Source organism: Xylocopa sonorina, chromosome 15 (genome assembly GCF_050948175.1).
Source record: "Xylocopa sonorina isolate GNS202 chromosome 15, iyXylSono1_principal, whole genome shotgun sequence".
In the NCBI taxonomy this organism is placed as follows: Eukaryota; Metazoa; Arthropoda; class Insecta; order Hymenoptera; family Apidae; genus Xylocopa; species Xylocopa sonorina.
In genome coordinates, this window is record NC_135207.1 from 4202924 (window position 1) to 4221204 (window position 18281).

At 48.1% G+C, this 18281-nt stretch overlaps 1 protein-coding gene across 1 annotated transcript; it reads right to left on the reverse strand.

Moving 5' to 3' along the window:
* Nucleotides 1-879: 879 nt before the first annotated feature.
* On the reverse strand, nucleotides 880-13704 carry Cep164 (centrosomal protein 164). The gene is given in 12 exon segments (XM_076906895.1): nucleotides 880-1041; nucleotides 1043-1259; nucleotides 1329-1523; nucleotides 1727-1958; nucleotides 2270-2442; nucleotides 3018-3454; nucleotides 4129-4454; nucleotides 5022-5441; nucleotides 5506-6380; nucleotides 6452-7222; nucleotides 10636-10899; nucleotides 13408-13704. Coding segments are annotated over 12 exon segments (4014 nt in total). The 5' UTR covers nucleotides 13487-13704; the 3' UTR covers nucleotides 880-1016.
* Between the last annotated feature and the right edge of the window lie 4577 nt (nucleotides 13705-18281).

Below are 18281 nucleotides of genomic sequence, written 5' to 3' on the forward strand. Positions count from 1 at the left end.
GTATACGAGATATAAGGAGGTACGTACGCATACTATACATTCCGAGTGACATCCACGGGAAAGTCGATCTCGAACATATGCAATGGGTTAACAGACCGTCATGGCGGATGAGGGCGAGTGGGAAGGAACCAGCGAGCCGTATCAAGCGATACGACCATCGAACGATTCTTATTTACAAGAGGACTCTTTCTCTTTCTCTCTCTCTCTCTTTATCGCGCCTCTACTCTTCCTCACAATTTTCACGCACGAAATCACACACGCGGCTCGTTCTCTCAACGACTACTGGAGCTTCGTTTCCCTCGGCGAATGTCTTCTCGTTTTCACGCGATCGTCCACTGTAAACGATGAAAAGTTTCTCGATTAGACGAACAGCGACTGTATTCGAAATTCCACAGCCGATACTGTCGGATCGTCGTCAGATAGGGCCGCTGATCCGCAACAAATGTCAGGGAACGGCGATGAGACCGTTTAGCGGGGGTATTTCGGGTATAGCGTCGCGGCAGTGACGTGCGTCACATCGTTCACGTCTCGAGGCCCGAGACTTTCTTCCCCCGACAATTCAGTTTCGTGACCGTCAGTCTGTCCTGCACGCCCTGCACAGAACGCACGCGCCTCGTTGCGGTCGTCGTTGTAGTAGATTCAGCGAAGAGGCGAACTGAACTAATTAGGAACAAGCGAAGATGAAGGTTCTTAAGTTAGCACAATAAACCAGAGGCCGATGTGAATGAGTGCGCGCTCAGAAAACTTATTCTTTCTCTTAACGATGTACGCGTCGATCGAAACGCTCGCTTCCGGACAGCCACCCCGTGTGCACGCGGTCCCTCGATCGCGGTCGTTGGCAAGGAGGAGGCATCGCGCGACGACCCCGCGAAATGGCAATTAACGGAAGCACGTTTTCTTGAATTGATTTAAAAATACGTGCAGGTACATCGAGTCCACGTCGACGAGACGGGCGCTCGGATCGGCCAGCGAGTGCCGTTTGGAACCGAACTTCTCGATCGACTGGGGGTTGTTCTTTACAGAGTCGCTCGACCTGGACTGATCTGTGCTCTCGGCGCAGGCTTGCCGCAGCCAATCCCTTAGGTTCCACGTTCTCTCCATCAGGTTCGAGGAGGTTTTCTCGACGGTGCAAACGCTGGTCGTGAAACCGCTATTAGGACCGTATTGGGCGATGATGTTCTGCGTGGCTGGTATCGGTGGTTGCGTCGCTGTTAACTGAGACAGGATGTTCGACTGTATATTCGGAGTACCGAACGTTCCTACGGACAGTTCGACGGGTATTAAAACGCCTGCGGGGTTGGTCCGCGCTCTGAGAGGTTTATATTCACCTTGTACGTTGTTCGATTGCGCCGTGAGATGGTGGAAACGTAGCCATCGCAAATAGGAGTACATCAAAGTCGGCGGCGGCGGTATGTTCGTTTCCTGGCGTTTATTCAGCACGCCCCAGATCTCACGTATTTCCGAGTTTAGGTTTTCCAGATTTGCGATGATTTCCGTCGACTCCTGGTAGTGATCCGGTTTGTCTGAGTACGGAGGATCGTGACCACGAGATCGAAAACAAATTCTTGAGTGGAGGAAAACCAACGAAAGAGAGCACTTCGAACGTATCGAAAGAAAGAAAGAATGAAATTGGAAATTCGGATGAAGAGGGAGAAGAAAGCGGGTAGAGTGTAACTTATAGCTGAACGAAGGGTGCGCACGCTTGAGCGTGCAGGGAGCGGCTCACCTATGAACGTGTCCGTTCCCAGATCGGTTGAACTTATGCCGCTGCTCACGCTGGACATGTCGCTCAGTGTGAGCTCGTCGTTTTTCGTCGACGTCGCGTCGCTGTCGTACTTCTTCGCGTTCACTACTCTGTCCAACGATTGCTCCAAATGTCTCAGATGGATCACCTTCTCACCCAACAGGCTCTTGGTGCGATGTAAGTTCACCTCCATCTCCGAAAGATCGCGTTCCTCCTGGAATTAAGCGAACCTATCCGGTGAACACCTTCCGGGGAAGGTCAATTGACGCTTGCCAAGTTACGAGCTTTCATTTGAAGTTGCCAACAACGAATCAATCATTTCCTTTACTAGAATTAAGCCAAATGTGATATTAAAAGATGTGAAACTGTTTTCGTAGCATATCTTTGTAGCTTCACGCTCACGACGTTTGTATTGTCGAGAGTATTTTTTTTTAATAGATCTCGCAAGGTTGCGACACCAAAGCTTCCTCGTGAATAGCACGAAAAAGTAAGAGATCAGAGACACGTATGCAAAGAAACGGTTACCTGAACCAATTGCTCGAGGGTAGCTTTCGCGCTGCGTTGCATCCAAGCCTTCTGCCGTCCCTGAAAAATGGCCTCTTGGTGTCTAAGCGCTTCCCGTGCCCTCTTCACTGAATCTCTCTCGACGTGGACTCGGTGCCGGAAGAACTCCAGCTCCGATGAGGCGTTCGCCGGTGCTAGAAAATCGAGCAGAATCCTTTTTCGGTGTCATCCGACGAGCTCGTACAGAGTCGGTGCTGGTGGTAAGCGGCGTGCGAGAAAAGAAGTGAACGGAAGAGAGAATAGAACCAAAGACACGCGAGACATTTAGCGCGGTGTATAAAAGAAAAAAATAAAGAGAAACCAAAAAATCTGGTGGTGCACTTACGAGCAGGTGGAGAAGAGTACAGGTCGCTAGCCAAAGTAAAGTGTATAGATGCCTGGGGAAAATAAATAATAACCGAGTCTCAGAGTTCAGAAAAGAAAGTAAGAGGGTTCAGCGTCGGGTTGAAATAAACGACGTCGGGTATTACTGGCGAAAAAGGATCGCTTCCTCTACGTGTCGCGCGCGTGTCAGCAGAATCGAAGCGGTTAAGCTGTAAACGATTCACTTTGTACATCATAGTGTTTGTTCAGACTACAAAAAACGAATCAGTGTGCGTAGAGAAGATACCCCTACGAAATATGAAACGTTCGTTTGATTAAAAACAGAATATAGTATACGATCGATCAGAGTAAGAAACAGAGGAGGACAAATCTTAGAGAAATTCACCTTTGTCTTGGAAAGGATATCGCAGTGTGTAGGCCGTTTCGTTGCTTGGCAATTGATCGCCAAGGTCCTCGAGCTTCTCCAGCTGCTTCCTGATGTTCTCGACCGGGTTCTCGAGGTTGTTGTTATTATTGTTGTTGTTCGTGGTGCCGGTGGTGGTGCCGGGTCTGGCGGTAGCGGTCGATTTCTTCGCGAGGCTCTTCTTCACGGTGGTCGTGTTCGCGTTCGTCTCGCTGGCTGTGGTCGCGTCGTCTGGATGCGATCTCACGTTCTTCGCGTTCGCCGTTGCTGCGCTCTTCTGAAACCCCGAGTTCGCCTTCTGAGCGTTCGGTTCGTCCGGTTCGTGCGTCTCTTCGGACTGCTCGTTCATGGCCGTCTGTGTCTCGTGCGGTTTAGCGTTCGTCGTCGCCGAGCACGAGCGCGTGTTTCGTAGCGGGGTACTGCGAGCACGATTTAAGGCCTATAGCCAGACATTAGGACGAATCGCATGAACGTGAGGGAGTACCTTCACAGTTTCAAACACAGTTTCGCTACGTACGAGCGAGACAATCTGGACGAACACTGGATCGGTTTGTCAACGTTATTTACAAGCCATCGTTCCAACAGAGAACCGTATCTCGTCGGGATACAGAGTATGTACAATACACGGGATGATATCTATATACGTGATATCTATATAACTATATACGTATATATAAGTGCAATCGGTCGAGGTGTAGTTAGAGTAAGGCGTTCACTGTGAAGGTACTGGAGCTGGTGACGAGGTGAATGGATGTGCAATAGAACTTAACGCTAGTACAATCAACGCTTGATCCAAAAATAGGCGGATCAGTAACACGTGTTAGAGAAAAAACCATGCTTCCGACTGATTTCTGTTTAAGTCATGGCACACGTACAAGTAGCTTAGAGCGCGATCCAACCTGTCAACCCTGAGCGATTCAATTCGTTTCACTGATTTCACGCGCCCTCCTCTTGTATGACGCCGCTACAATGTCGCGACAGCCTAAAATATTGCAATTAAAATACCGGGGGTTGCTCCAAACAGAATTCGAAGTGCGAACGGTCGACCTGAACGAATGTTTAGCCAAACGAGAAGCGTGATCCGTCAACTCACTTTTGCTCCGACGACTCGGTCCTGTCGGTTTTCGTCCTGGTCGACGTCGATCGCTCTGTCTCCGAGGCTGTGGCGTAACCCTCCTTCCTCTTGCTCTTCCTCTCGATCGCTGAACGCACCTCCCTCTTCAGTTTCATGTACTTCTCCTCCAGGACCATGTATCTGTCCTGGAGCAAACGTTTCTCGCAGCGCATCTTCTCGAACTCGATGCTGTCTTGATGAACACCGCGATCCGTCTGCCTCCTCGCCTCTTTCTCAGCGTCTCGCGAGAAATCCGCGCGTATCTCCTCCAGACGTTGCTTGTACATCTTCCGATTGCGATCCTCCTGAAATCGTAACAGCAAATAGCGTCAGAGACACGAACAAGTGATCACGCGATCCCATCATCGACTCTGACCGTTCCACGGATGAACCTGGCTTAGTCGTAGGACACAAGCATATAGAAGTATATAGACGTATTTGTGTGTGTTCAGGTCAATGTACAAATGTAAGAGTGCTGTTTCGTGATAATACGCAGTGATGCTTTATTGTTCTCTTTAAATATAATCTTTGAAGAAACAACAATTTTAGGAGATTCTGTCTTATAATTAGTCGGTAAGGCGCTCGCGTGTGGACAGTGTTATAGTACGATGGATGCTGTGGAGGAATCGAGGGAAACGTTTATTGACACCAAAGGAATAACGCTCGAGTTAATTGGTCGGTCATTCGCATCACAGACAATCCCTAATATCCTTAAAAAAACAAAAAAAACGATGGACATTAAATTGAAGATAACATCGTGAGGCGTTCGTTAGTCGGCTGAGGGAGGAGGAAATGGCCTGTTAGCGACGAACAGAGTGTATAGCGAAGATCGATTAGTACGATTAAAACAACAGACATCGTTTGGTACTCACGTTGATCCTAAAATCGCGTAAAATCTCAACCAGACGTTTCTCGTGCTCCTCGGTGATTTTCGCGATCTTCTCCTTCTGTTCTGCTCGCAGCTGGCCACGCAATTCCTCGAACTCCTTATCCAGCTCCTTTCTCATAGTTTCGACCCTCTCGGAATGTTGCTTGGTCAGCTCGATCTCGTTCAGTTTCACGAGCTTCTCCTCGCCCAAATCGCGCTCGTGGTCGTTCTCCAGCTTCCCCATTTCCTGGTTCCTCAGCTCCAGCAGCTCCCTCTTCCTCTCGTCCAGTTCCTTTTTCAAATTCGCTAAAATCTCCTGCCTCTCCTTCTCGTAACAGACCTCCAACTCTGCCTTCACCTTCCTCAGGTTCTCCAGCTTCGCCTCGTCCATCTCTACGATCAATTTCTGAATCTCTCGTTCCTCCTTAAAAACGATAGAAAATTAGAAAGTGATTTAGAAAATGACGAAACAATAAGGAAGTATGTACCTTCTCAGCCATTTCTCGTCTTAACTCGTCCAACCTATCCGTCAAGTTTCTCTCCAACATTTTTCTCTGCTCCACGAAATTCTCCTCCAACTCCTTCTTCGTCCGTTCCAGCTTCTCCTCGTATCCTTTCTTCAAAATCTCCACCTCCCTCTGATACTCCTGACCGAACTTCACCTTCGCCTCTTCCAAACTCTTGCACTGCTCCTGCCTGCCCGCTGCATTCTCGTTCCGCCCCTTCCTGTTGAGCTCGAAATCGTGATTGATTCTAGAAAAGTCAGACGTGTCGTCGTCGTCGGTTTGCTCGTTCCGCGAGAAATCCACCCTCGACCTGCTCTTCCGGCGCACTTCGGAATCGCTGCAGTCGGTCTCGCTCTTCGAGACCAGATCGATGTTCTTGATCTTGTTGAATTTGTTCGTGTACGTGTAATCCAGGCTGCTCTCCCTCGACAGGCTGTCCCTCGACAAACTGTCCCTCATCATCTGAATGCGATGCTCCTTCTCGGAGACGTTCTGCAGCGTGAACTTCTTGCGGTGCTCGGTTTCAGGAACATTTTGAACGACGAATCTCTTGCCCACGATCTTCCCGTTCTTCGTCGACGCCTCGATCTTCTCCGCAGACGAGCTCTTCTTCACTCCTTCGTCTGGCTTGTTCTCGAAATCCTCCTTGCAGTCGTCAGTGAAGCTTTGAGAATTCGACCTCTGCGAGGAGAGGACCCAACCCTCTTTGCTCGAATGCATTGGAAGCGACTGCAAATTCTGCTCCTCGGGTTCAGACTCTGAATCATCGTCAGACCTGGAGTAAGTAAACTTAATATCCACCTCTTTCTCTATATCGAATCGTACGCTCTTCCTTTCCTCGTCCACTGGTCTGTCGTCTAAAAACAAACGAATCGAAATCAACCAATTAGTATCAGAACGATAATCAATACTATGCTGAATTTCTTACCGTCTTCAGATTGCTTCTCCCTGAGAATCGACTTCAGCTTGTCCACGACAACGTTGCTAACTTCGTCAGTGATTGTCACGGTTCGAAAGTCTTCTAATTTGTTGCCCTCGTGGCTAGGCGTGGTGTCCCTGCTCCGGTTACTCTTCAGAAACATAGTCCCTCCGCCGCTCAAGGTCAGCTCCTTCTGCTGGCCAAGTTGACTGGGGTGTTTCTCCTTGTCGAACTTCTCAGTCTTCTCTGATCTGGCCAACGTGGTGATGCTGAGCTTGTCGATGTCTATGATGTTCTCCTCAGAGCTGAACTTGCTGGACAGCTGCTCCCAGTCTTTCTCGTGTCTTGGGCTAAGGGACTCGGACCTCTTCAACACCTCCTTCAAGTCTATCTCTTGGTCTGGCGTGGTTACAGTGCTCGCGTTCGAGGCTGAGGCCGATGGGACTGTTTCCAGAAGCTTGGGACACTCGTAGAATTCTGGATCTTGGAATGTAAGGTTCGTGTAATCTCTGGCAGCTCTGTTATTCGCCAGCGGATTCTCCATCCTCGACTTCTCTCGTTTATGGTGCTTCTCGTGAGAATAGCTCGACGAGTCCTTCTTCCTTACCCCGTCGATCTTGTCCAGTTTCTTCAGAGGTGTCAATTTTGTGGGAATCCTGGTGGCTGGTGGATTGTTCTTGGCGGATTGTCGAAGGATCTCCTTCGACGAGGACGTCTCCTTGGGCAGGGTCGCCTCCTCGTGCGACTCGAGATCCTTCGCTGTTGTCTTCGAGTCATCCTCTGTCGATCAGAAAGCAAACTCTCTGTAACAGTCTGCGTTTTAAAGTCGTCTCGTTGTTGTAGAGAGAAGAGCAAAACACGGAGGAGGCAAGAGTCGATATTCGCAGCAAGGATCAGAGAAACTCGCGCGAACTTTTCACCGCTCACGATGGCCCTCTCGAGGGAAAAGAGGCGACAGTGTCAACGTTCCCTCGAGAGCGAGTCAACGACTGTTTTTTCCCCTGCCGCCCATCCCTTGCGCTCTCTTTCCTCTTTTTTTACGCTGTGGTAAGAGGGACAGCGATGAAACGGATAAGAAAATATGCCTAAAAGCCCGAAAGAGAGCGCAGCCGATTATTATGTAACAGCGAAGAGTGCACTTGTCGCCTTTCAAACGACGCGCCTCCTTTTTCGAGCGTCTCTCTTTACCAACGATCCCGTGCCTCTCCATTTGCCTTCGAAAACAAACGAGAAATGTCTCTGAAACGGACGACGCGAAGCGATAACGAAGAATTTTCATAGATAAACCGTCTTGTTCTGGAACGAGGCTTCTCGTCGCAAAAGTGCACGCGCGCAGAGACCAACGCGACGCCCAAGCATTCATCCCTGCGTGTCAGCGAGATAAAACAGATAATAGATCCATGTATATACATAGAATCGATATACCGAGTAACAGGTGATATAATCGAGAGGGGAAGTTGTTACTTATAGAACGTACTCCACAACTTCGATTCACGTTTTCAAGCGGAACATATATCCAACTATACCCGACTATATCCACGCGTTCTCAAGGTTAACATTCATTAACGATCCTTAAGCCGCGAAACTCGTTACGAACGAGGTCCTTTATACGAGAGAGCAAAGGTTACTCCACGAATAAGTGTAGAATCCTGAAACTACACCCTTTTACCTAGCACGCCTTTAATCTTCTCGGTGTTGAAAAAAAAAAGGAAAAAACCAGGGACGTCAAAGAGAAATCACTATCAAGAAATGTTGACGTTTCACCTTGGCGCGATTCGTTCCAGTGTGGCAAAATCACACGTCGAACGCGATTTTAAACACCTCCCGATTCGTACACCCACAAGTAAGCGACACTACGTACTACATCGATAACGATTCGAATGGAAGAACACGTGGCATTGCGTCAAATGTTTACCGTGTACGTCGTGGCATCGTGGATCAACGCTCATATCGCTACTGCGACGACTGCCAAAAAGAAAGAAACTGGTGAAATTCCAATGAGTTACGAAATCGCACGGCACTGGAGCGTAGAAATTCGCGCGGGCGACGGACTTATTGTTCGAGTCGAGACTGCGTCGGTGGCCGTCGCGGGAAAGACCGTTCGTGGTCACTGAGGACGCAACGATTCGCGTTCGATGGCCGGCGACGCGATAATTGGACGGATCTACGTCCGAGCAACTATTACGTACTTTCACGAGCGAGTGCACCGACACGTGAGTGCCTTAACGAATGTGTCGTACGGCGAGGAGCGGTTGAAAAGAGTTTCAAGGGCTCTCTAAAGCGGCGAGAGCATCGTTGGTCCGCGCGCCCTTGCCTCCTCCGAGCGATCGAAGGAATCGCGCAACAAATTCGCTCGTGTGCGACTCTGTAACACTCGAATCGCTCGTAACCGACGTGTTTCAATCGTGGTTCGCTAGATCCGTTTTAATTTCCACGAAAAACCATCATCGCGTTTCGATGACCACCACCGCCACCGTCCGCGAGATACCACCGACGCTCGCGATGAACTTTGACAAAGTGATGTACGAAATCAATTTACGCGATGCACGAAACGGACTTATCGATGTTTACCCGCGCTCGTTATGTAAGGAGAGCGGAAGAGTCGCGCGAGATAAGTTTACTATTACCGTAATCAATACGCGCGTTCGTAAATAGGTAATTGATAAACGAAGAGCGGCTTTGGTCTCGCGACTCGATCGCGTTTTAGAGACACGCGAATCGAGAGATTACGTAAAACTCGAACGGCTTGCATTGGTCGTGCATCGCGCGGTGTTACGTAAAAAAAGGAGGAAAAAAGAAAAGGCCGCGGCAATAAGCGGAGGCTGCCTCGTTGCGGTGATCCGCGGTCGTTGAAAAAGAAAACGATGTGGTCTGTAATTGTGTAATCGCGGCGCAACAAGGTCAAGCGCGAGAGAATATTCCCAGTTTACGTAATAGCTGTGAGTTGTCTGGGTGTCGCGTGCGCGTCTCGCGAGCAGATCGCGGGATCGAAAATGGCAGAGGCGCGAGGAAACAAGGGGTTGTCGACGGGGGTGGCGAGGCGAGCAGCGATGCCGCTGACGTACGCGAGACGCGGCAGCGGCCAAAGTCTCGATGCGAGGTGCCTAAAAATATAGATCACGTTTGACGGAAGGCCAGCCCTGGGTTTCGATTGCTAAACGAGTCTCTCCTTGGATGCGGCACGCGAAAGCTTTGGCAGAACGTCGCGCGTATTAAACGACGCCGCGTACTAATGAGAAAAACGCGTTACACGGTCGATGATCGTCGAGATTCTGGCAGCTGAATCGCACAGACGAACAGGTGTTTCGCGCGGTCTGCTCTGCATCCAGCCAGCAACTGTTGCATTCGCGATATTCTCTGTGTCTCGCTAACAACGAGGCTAGATTTATACGCAGTCGATTATCACGATTTACGTAGACGAGAATAATGTCTGATCTTCGAGTAGATACAAACGTCTTATCTTGTTTACCGGTTCCCTTATCGACGAATTATCGAACGAAAGTCTAATTCGACACGTGAGAGACGTCGTACACGTCGAATTTTCGATGACCAGAAATGGAATTCGTCTTGACGCGCGAATTAGCGTCTAACAAGGTGGTAAAAAGAAGCGATTGCGTGGCACTGTTCAGACTTTCGCGTGCGAGGTTTAACCCTTTGCACGACGACTTCTCTCGCTGCACTGTCCGGCACAAGACGCAAAGGAAAAGAACCCATGCCGTTTGCGATTCGGCTATACAGTACGTTATGCTTTATTCATACACCATCATCTACATAAATGTACAAAACGCGTGGATACGTGGTTCAATAAAAAATAATCTACCCCTCTGCGAAGTAGAAGACATCGTCGAATAAAAAAATATTACATCGTATTCTGTCTAAATCGTAATCAGTCTTCGCGTAGATTTCGCGCGTTTCACAACTCGTAGCGTGTAAATATATATATAGATCGCCAAAAAGAGAAGGACAAGTGTGCACGAGCGTACGATCGCGAGCATAGATCGCGAGCTACCTTTAATCGGCTGAAAATCGTACGCATCGATGCGATCAAGTGGTCGTCGATGTATCGAGGGATTAATCAGTCTTTCTCTCTATCAAGCTCAACTGTTCAAAGTACAGCCAAGCGATAAACAGTCCAAGTGCAAAGGGTTAATCCTATATTTTCCATTCAGCCGTAATGACGAGGCAATCCGTACCAACGCTGGCTTGCCTGGTGTTACCAGGCCTAACATTGCCAGCCCTGGCCTGCTCGACCAGTTCCTTGTAGACCGCGTCCAGTGGGTGTTCCCAGGTGGTGGTTTTCGTGGAAGCCTGATAGTAATACCAAGCGCCGCTCGTCTCGTGGAAGCACGGTAGCCAACCCTTCGGTAGGGCCGCCATCAGGCCCTCCCGGGCCAAATAGAGGAGGTGCGGTTCCGTGTCCGGGTCGATTCCCAGGCGCCTCGCATATTCGAGCACCTCTGCAACAAAAAAAAAAAAAACGCACACGTGGCTACCATTAGTTGATTACAAAACTGGGCGGTGGACCGTGGTGGCCGCCTGGTTCGAGATGCACGCGCGAGGGGGCACTTAATTTGCCTGGAAAAAGCGCCGCGTCCGTCGTCCTGTCGCCTGTTCTCGCCAGGAACGCGTGGCACATCCGAGGAGCGTTTTAATGGAACGCGAAAGAGGGTCAAGGACTCGGCGGGCGAAGAATAGAGGAAAGCTCTCCGACGCTTCTGCGTCGTTCGATCTTTCCAAGTATTGCCACCGCTGATGAAACTCGAACGCGAAAACCGAGAGGGGTTTTCCCGTCTTCTCTCGACTCGAAGGCTTGAGATTCGTGTAACCGTCGAGGCGGCTCTATAAATATTCCAGTCGATAAGTAATTGAAAGAAGTATTAGCAGGCTAGCGAAACAAGTGCTGTCAAGGTTCTCCAGGCGGCCGTATGCAAAGCGTAACGGCGTTCATCGATTAGTGTCCAGGTGGAAGTACACGTGGCGACGCGGAACTGTCCATCTGGAAAGAGGGAGGACGACGTCGAGAAGTTTTTACGCATCGTGTGCTCGACCAACATCGCCACGACTATAATAAAGCTAATGAGTCCCGGGCCTCGTTACCAAGAAAATAAAAATTAACTTCGTCGAACGAACCCGTACGTCTCGAACTAATTGCCGGGCGAACCTTAAATATTTATCGTGGCGCGCTACTGTTACGCTCGCTCGAGTAAACTCCAAGTTTATTCGTAATTAATTATCCATACGGTAGCGCGTGCCAGGCATTCTGTATTTACAGGTAAAGGACCTAAAATTAAATGCTCGCGATGGTTGACTCGAAAGAGTCACGAAACTAGTGTCTAAACATAGATAAAGCGTAAATCCGTCGTAATGTTAATCTCGCGAGTCCGTTTAATTAAATACCTCATTCGTCACGTCAGACGCGTCTACTCTCGCTCCTCTTTATAAATTATTTATGCTGCCCGTGTTCTATTCAAAGCAACAAATCATTCGCCGCAGACATCGATCCCATTTACTGATTCGCTCGAAGAAAAACTCCCATCGCGGTAGGAATTTTCCCGTCGTTTCGTTATCCATCGCGCATTCATTGGCCACCGTTTCGCACGGAAAATTGATTCTACGTAGCAGCCGCGGAGTTTCGCGTTCAGAGAGGCAGCGCTCGATTAGTGCCCCAGCGGAAGTAGCGGCTGCGAGTTTAAGGCTAAACATACGATTAACATGCGAAATGAGCGAATAAAAGAGTCGCGCGAGAGAGCTTCTATCAGGCGGACTTGAATGGGATCGCCACTTTCTTGGGAAACGGGACTCGCGACGGCAGCGCTGCAAATGGAGACGATTAAAAATTCCATCATGGAAGTCTTTGTCAGGTGGCTCAGGGTACAGGGATAACCGCCACAACATCTGTCCTCCCCACACGGTTGGTAAAGTTTCGTAGTCGCCACAGTGGCCAACGAACTCGTATCCCGTGCCCTTTAAATAGCTGGTCGACCGATGAACGCTCCTGAAACGAATCCTGTCCGCGATCCCTGTCCATCTGGCAGGTTATGTCCCGTAGAATCTGGCCAGTGGTACAGATATCAAGGGGGGAGGTCCTCGAGGCTTATGACAAAACTTTCGCCGCACTGCGGATCCTATTGATTTTCCTCGCCGCGCTGGGGTACGAGCTCAGTGCTCCCGTCCGACCACGGTGTAAATAAACAAGGAAACTCGCCACCAAAACTGTTCAACCGTCTCACGTATTTTCCTTGACTTTTTACGTTTCAACCCCTTCGAGTACAGAAATTTTTTCAACGTTGCTACCCTTCGTTACTCTTCGAGATGAATTTTATATCAGATCGCGTCGAGTCCTTCGAGCGATTGCCATTCCTTTCGTAATGTTTATCAGCCAGATGACGAACAGGAAAAGAACAAACAACTGCGACTGTCGAAACGTGCGCGACTATGCGATTGGAAATTTACGTGTCCTCGGAATGGCGACTTGTAAAAGTCACGAGTGCCGATAAGAAACGTAGCTTCTTAATGCCACGATAAGGACCAACGAAGCGCTTCGATTTTCCCGAATCGTATGCAATAGCAATCGTTCTACCTATCTGCGAAATTTATCATCGAATACCCTGATCGAGCTACGCAATATGAAGTAACAAATCTTGCGAACCACCCCGTTCCCTGTCCACATACCAACGAGCTCAACAAAACGGTATAAAAGAGAGCAGGATTAAGACAATCGCAGACAAATCTTTAGCCAATCGTGCAATCGTCGCGATAGTGCTGTTGCTTCGGGGAAAGGAAAAGAAGCACGAAATAAAGAAACGAAAGCAGAAGAGTCGAATGTGCGAGTGGCAGTCGGTGGCGAGCGAAGAAAACCACCCCGTGCTACATCGATCGAGAGGGTCGAGGAGGACGCACGGGGGTGGTTATAAACTAACGATCTCTCCGTTTTCGAGGGGTAGATTCGCGGTTTTACCACGTACCTTCGTCCGACGGATGCGAGGTGCCGTCGAATATCTCCCTGCACACGATCGTGGCTGCGCTTTCCTGAGAAATACTCATGGTAGCACGAACAGCCTGGCCCCGGGTGCAGGTGGTTCACATAACGCGTCAAACGTGGATGTGCCTAGGCCGCGGGTAACACACGCTCGAGTCCTCGCGTTTCCCGATCAACGTCATTTTACCCGTAACGGTGACGCGTGCACGCGAGAGACTTTCGCTCCGGCGACAAGGCCCGTCCGACGACAGTCAACGTTCAATTCGACTTGAACGTAGGCGGTGGAAGGAGGAGCGAGCACGAAGCCGTGCAGCGCCCCCGGTAGCCTGACCTCGAACTAGGCCAATGATAAGGAAACGAGTAACAGCCGGCGGCAACTGTCTTATCGATTAATCGAAACCCAGCACCGGTGCCGTTCTCGTTCGGCAGCGGCGCGCGGGAAATACGCCGCGATCCGGCTCCGCGCGAGATTTCCTTCCTTCTTTTCGCCCCTCCCCTAGCGACCCCTTATTTCCTCTCGTTTTTCTCCTTCGATTCTAGGTTGATTCGCGTCCTCGAGAATTGGAGTGGAACGCGCCGTTTCTCCGCAGCCCCGAGGACGGCTTCGTAATATGCGGGTGACCTAGCCGTTGCCAGTTCCCACTGTATCCGCACTTCCGTGTTTTAAGCCCCTCTCCGCTGTCTGATGAATGAAATTTATTTTGATTATGATTCGACGCCCCGTTTCGAAGGCGATTCTCTGAGGGTTGATATTGGACGCGCGTTTTCTGCACCGTCGGAGAAGGGTAACTTGACGAGTGTATAGAACGGATGAATATTTTCAAAAGTGCTTTCCTCTCTGTGGGCGATATAGTTTTCGTTTGATTTAAAGAAACGAAATGTAGGGGTGGAGATAGATTTATGAACGAGTGACTATTGCTTCGCGATCTTATGTGCATCAATTGTTATCCACTGTTTTTGAAAATATTCATTTCAACTCGTTTGGTATTCAAGATTGCATAGTCTTTGACGTCCCGTTGAATGGAATAATGTTTTTTGTTAGATAATAATATCTTTAGCCAATTGTTACTTGTGTATCTCTCTCAATTTTGAAATTGTTCGATGTTTTGTATCTTATCGATCGCTGTCGAAAAACTAGGGAGAACGACTGCAGCGCCAGTGTGAAAAACATTGAATCGTGTAGTGAATTTCCCTAGAGAATAACAGTTTCCTTTTTTATCGATGACCTGGGGGAATTTTTCGATCAGAAGGTGAAGAAGATTCCCCTAGGCTGCACGCACGTTTCGAGCGAGGGTAAAAAAATATTCCGTCAAATTAATGAAACATGGTTGAAAATGTTCATTTTCTTAAAAACGTTATATTAATGCTGAGATCGTGATTGTATAAATCGTAAAATAAAATACAAGATACGTCGTTAAATTTGACTCTCCCCATCAGAGATGGCGCCAACGTGTGCTTAGCCACCCCCAAAGTTAATCTCGCCCATAATAAACCACTAACAAACTCCTGGTGAATTATATTATCGCTAAATGCGGGAACTCTGTAAATTACATCGAGCCTTAATCACCTTCATTCAATGAATGTTTAATATTTCCACGGTTAAAACGCTTAACTATTCAGATTTATGCAGCGCGCGGCGCTACGTTTCGACGTCGTTACACGGCGTGCTCGGACATTTTTTAAATTCCTTTTTACGGCTACACTGCTGAAATGGAAATCTTCAGCTATTGTAGCAGGTAAAACTTACAGAAAAAATTAACATACTTCGAAATAAAATGAATTATTGTAACCGCGTTCCTTCCTCAAGCATTACTTATCGGTACGCCGCCTTTGAGTTGAAATCTTTCGACGTTCCGGAAGAATAATCCGTTTACACTTCAAATACTGTACTAAAACACCGTTACTTTGCCTCAAATAATATGTAAATAATTCAAATTTGTATTGTTAAACTCTGTACCTCACAAAATCTACAAAAATTAGTAATTCCAGATAGATATCACAAATAAATTCTCCGCATCTGAAGAATGGATCGTTTTGTGCCTCAAATTGCATCAATGATACAAAAAACAAATCTGTTAGCCTCGTTACTTGACAAGCAACGTGTCTCTAAACTAAAGGAATACCTTATCTGTCGTCACGATGATTCCGATTGAACTGTAAAATCTCAAAGAACAAATTCTGGTAACGCAATCACAGTTGCGAAGATTAGAAAAGTCGTTCGCCTTTACGCGCAACGAAATAAGGGCGGAACCTACGATTTTCTTGGAGACTTGGACGTGCAGATGAAAATCGACGTTCCTCGACTCGCGAGAACCTTTCAGCGATGCAGTTTGCTCGAAGGAAGCCTGGTATTTTCAATATCTCCTCCCTTTCCGCGGTGGTACCAGTCACGCTGGAGCACCGGTCGCGTTTCCAGCAACAACGAAAATAATGATCGACCATCGATTGGGACATTTAAATTTCACGCTCTATAGAAAACAACGAGGACCGCCGAATCACGGTGTTAACGGTTAACGACGCCAGGATTCGCAAGCCGTTTCGTCGAACGCGAAAATTAAATGATAATGATATCCTACGCCGACGCTGCGCGAAATACTTGCGGCCTCGAACCGGGAACATTTTATTTTCTCCTCCCCCTTTGGCCTCTCTCTCTCTCTCTCTCTCTTTTTCTCCCTTAACGCTGTTACCTCCGTGCCCTCTCCTCTTTTTTCTCATACATTTCGTCTCTGTTCGCCCTTCGTTCCTTTCCTACGCGCGTTTTTTGTTCTGTAAAAATCCTCGTTAACGCGAATCACGAATCACCCCGCGTATTATATGGGGGGCTCGATACCGACTTTCCACTTTTCCAGCGGCTAAATAAATCGTTAGAGATGGCTCGATGGCCGAGCGCGGGCTAATGGCGCGCCACTTATTATTCTTCCTCGGTGTCCCTGGCGAATCGCGGGCTTAATCAACGCTCGAAGACGCGGGAACCATCGCTGGTTGATACCACCCGTCGATCGGGACACTCGATTCACAGACGACCACGATACAACCGGCTCGAATCGCGTATCCGTATCCGCGACATTCCGTCGAGGGAACGAGCGGAGTAGGTTGAAGAACGGCGGAGGATTTTAAGGGGTAGCGGAAGAGAAGAATAGATTTAAAAAACCGATAGCATTATACGATCGTCGCGCGCAAATGCGATGTTTAAATAGTATTATGGAAGAGGAATCCGTGCAATCTGGATTGATTTTTTTTTTTTCTCGACAAGCTTTTCGTTCTCAGGCTCTCGGCTGGTCGATGGAAACCAAACACTGCGACAAAAAGGTCATTATGATTTCTCTAAATCGAAGCTCAGCGTAAAAGAGAGCGCACAATGGGACCAGCAATCCGATGAAGGTACGCGTGTAGAGGAAATCCGTTACGTGGCCATCATGGGAGAACGTAACAGCCGAAAAATCACGTACATTAGACGGGACAATAAATTCTATTGGTCGTTAGACCCTCGTGCTCGTGTCCGGGGGATCCCCTAATCTGACCTAACACACCGTAATGTCGTTACCTTGTTAAATAAATGTCACAGTAGGAGGGTTGCTCGGGGCTGGCCGAGTCGGTCTACAAAAGACCAACCCCTAAAAATTGGGCCAACGTCCGCACCGTTCAAAATGGTGGATGGTACGCGCCGCTTGAGAAAGAAGAAACGCACAAAAGGAGTGACGTCCGACCGACGCTTTCTCGGCAATGGCCGATTGCAACCTAACCCTTGACAACTCGTTTCGCGAGCAGACGAGATAATCGGGTGTTGATGAAGCGGAGGATCGCGTGATTCACGCTCGTCACAGAACTCGCGTTTAAAGTCCCACGATTCGTTCGTGAGAGAGAAATTTTCATGGACGCACTCAACGTAGGTTGTTTCATGCCTTGAGATTCGACTTCTCGCGTGCGTAGTTTCGTTTGCACGCGAATTATTCGAAATGGCTGCTGACAGTTTGCTGGTCAGACGACGGCAAGTGAAGCAGATCAGTTTCTGAGAAACTTGGTGAGTAGTTAACTGATAAACTAACACGTACAAACGATTGGAACAACTTTTAAATGAGCGTTGTCTTTTCTTGGGAATATCAAGAGTCATTCTCATGGATTTTGGACAATTAATTATTGCTGTTCTATGAAATTTTTAGGCAATTAGACAATATAGATATAATTTTATTGAAGTGTTTCAATAAAACATTGCACGATATTTACATCAATGAGAAAATGTAATACTATCAACTTGTATTCTAAATCATTCTGCTGCAAACACTTCTAGTGTCGATTATAATAGATATCAGAGTTTATGGAACATTATGCGACAAATAATACCAAAGTGAATTGCTCCTGTATTTCTGGGTGTATGAAAATGATTACGTGCAAGTATCTAATGAAAGATGCAAGTGTACAGAGGAAATGCGCCATTGCGACGGCAAGCAGTTTCCGCGACTGTCACCCCCAGAGTTCAATTAACGTTCATCTATTTCTCTTTAAATTCGAAACCGCTGTATACGCTTCCAATCGATAAACAATTACGCCAACAATATACTTGTTTGTCACAAGAAAGCAACCGCTTCGGTTCTTCACGAAACACACGGCTTTGATTTCTGTTCTTTTGTGTGCAAGTTTAGATCTGGTCGTGAAAAATATTGTTTTGCAAATTCGTTCGATTCGTTCCAAGTGTTTTTAAAGGGTCCAACAGTGTCACGATGATTATCAGTGACAGCGGTTTTCACGGTTACGAATAACAACGCAATTCTTCGTCATCCGGTCGAGATGTTTATCCGAAATCTACGCGCACCTGGTAACAGATGTCCGTTTCACACGCCAGTGACAATCGAGATCGCTATC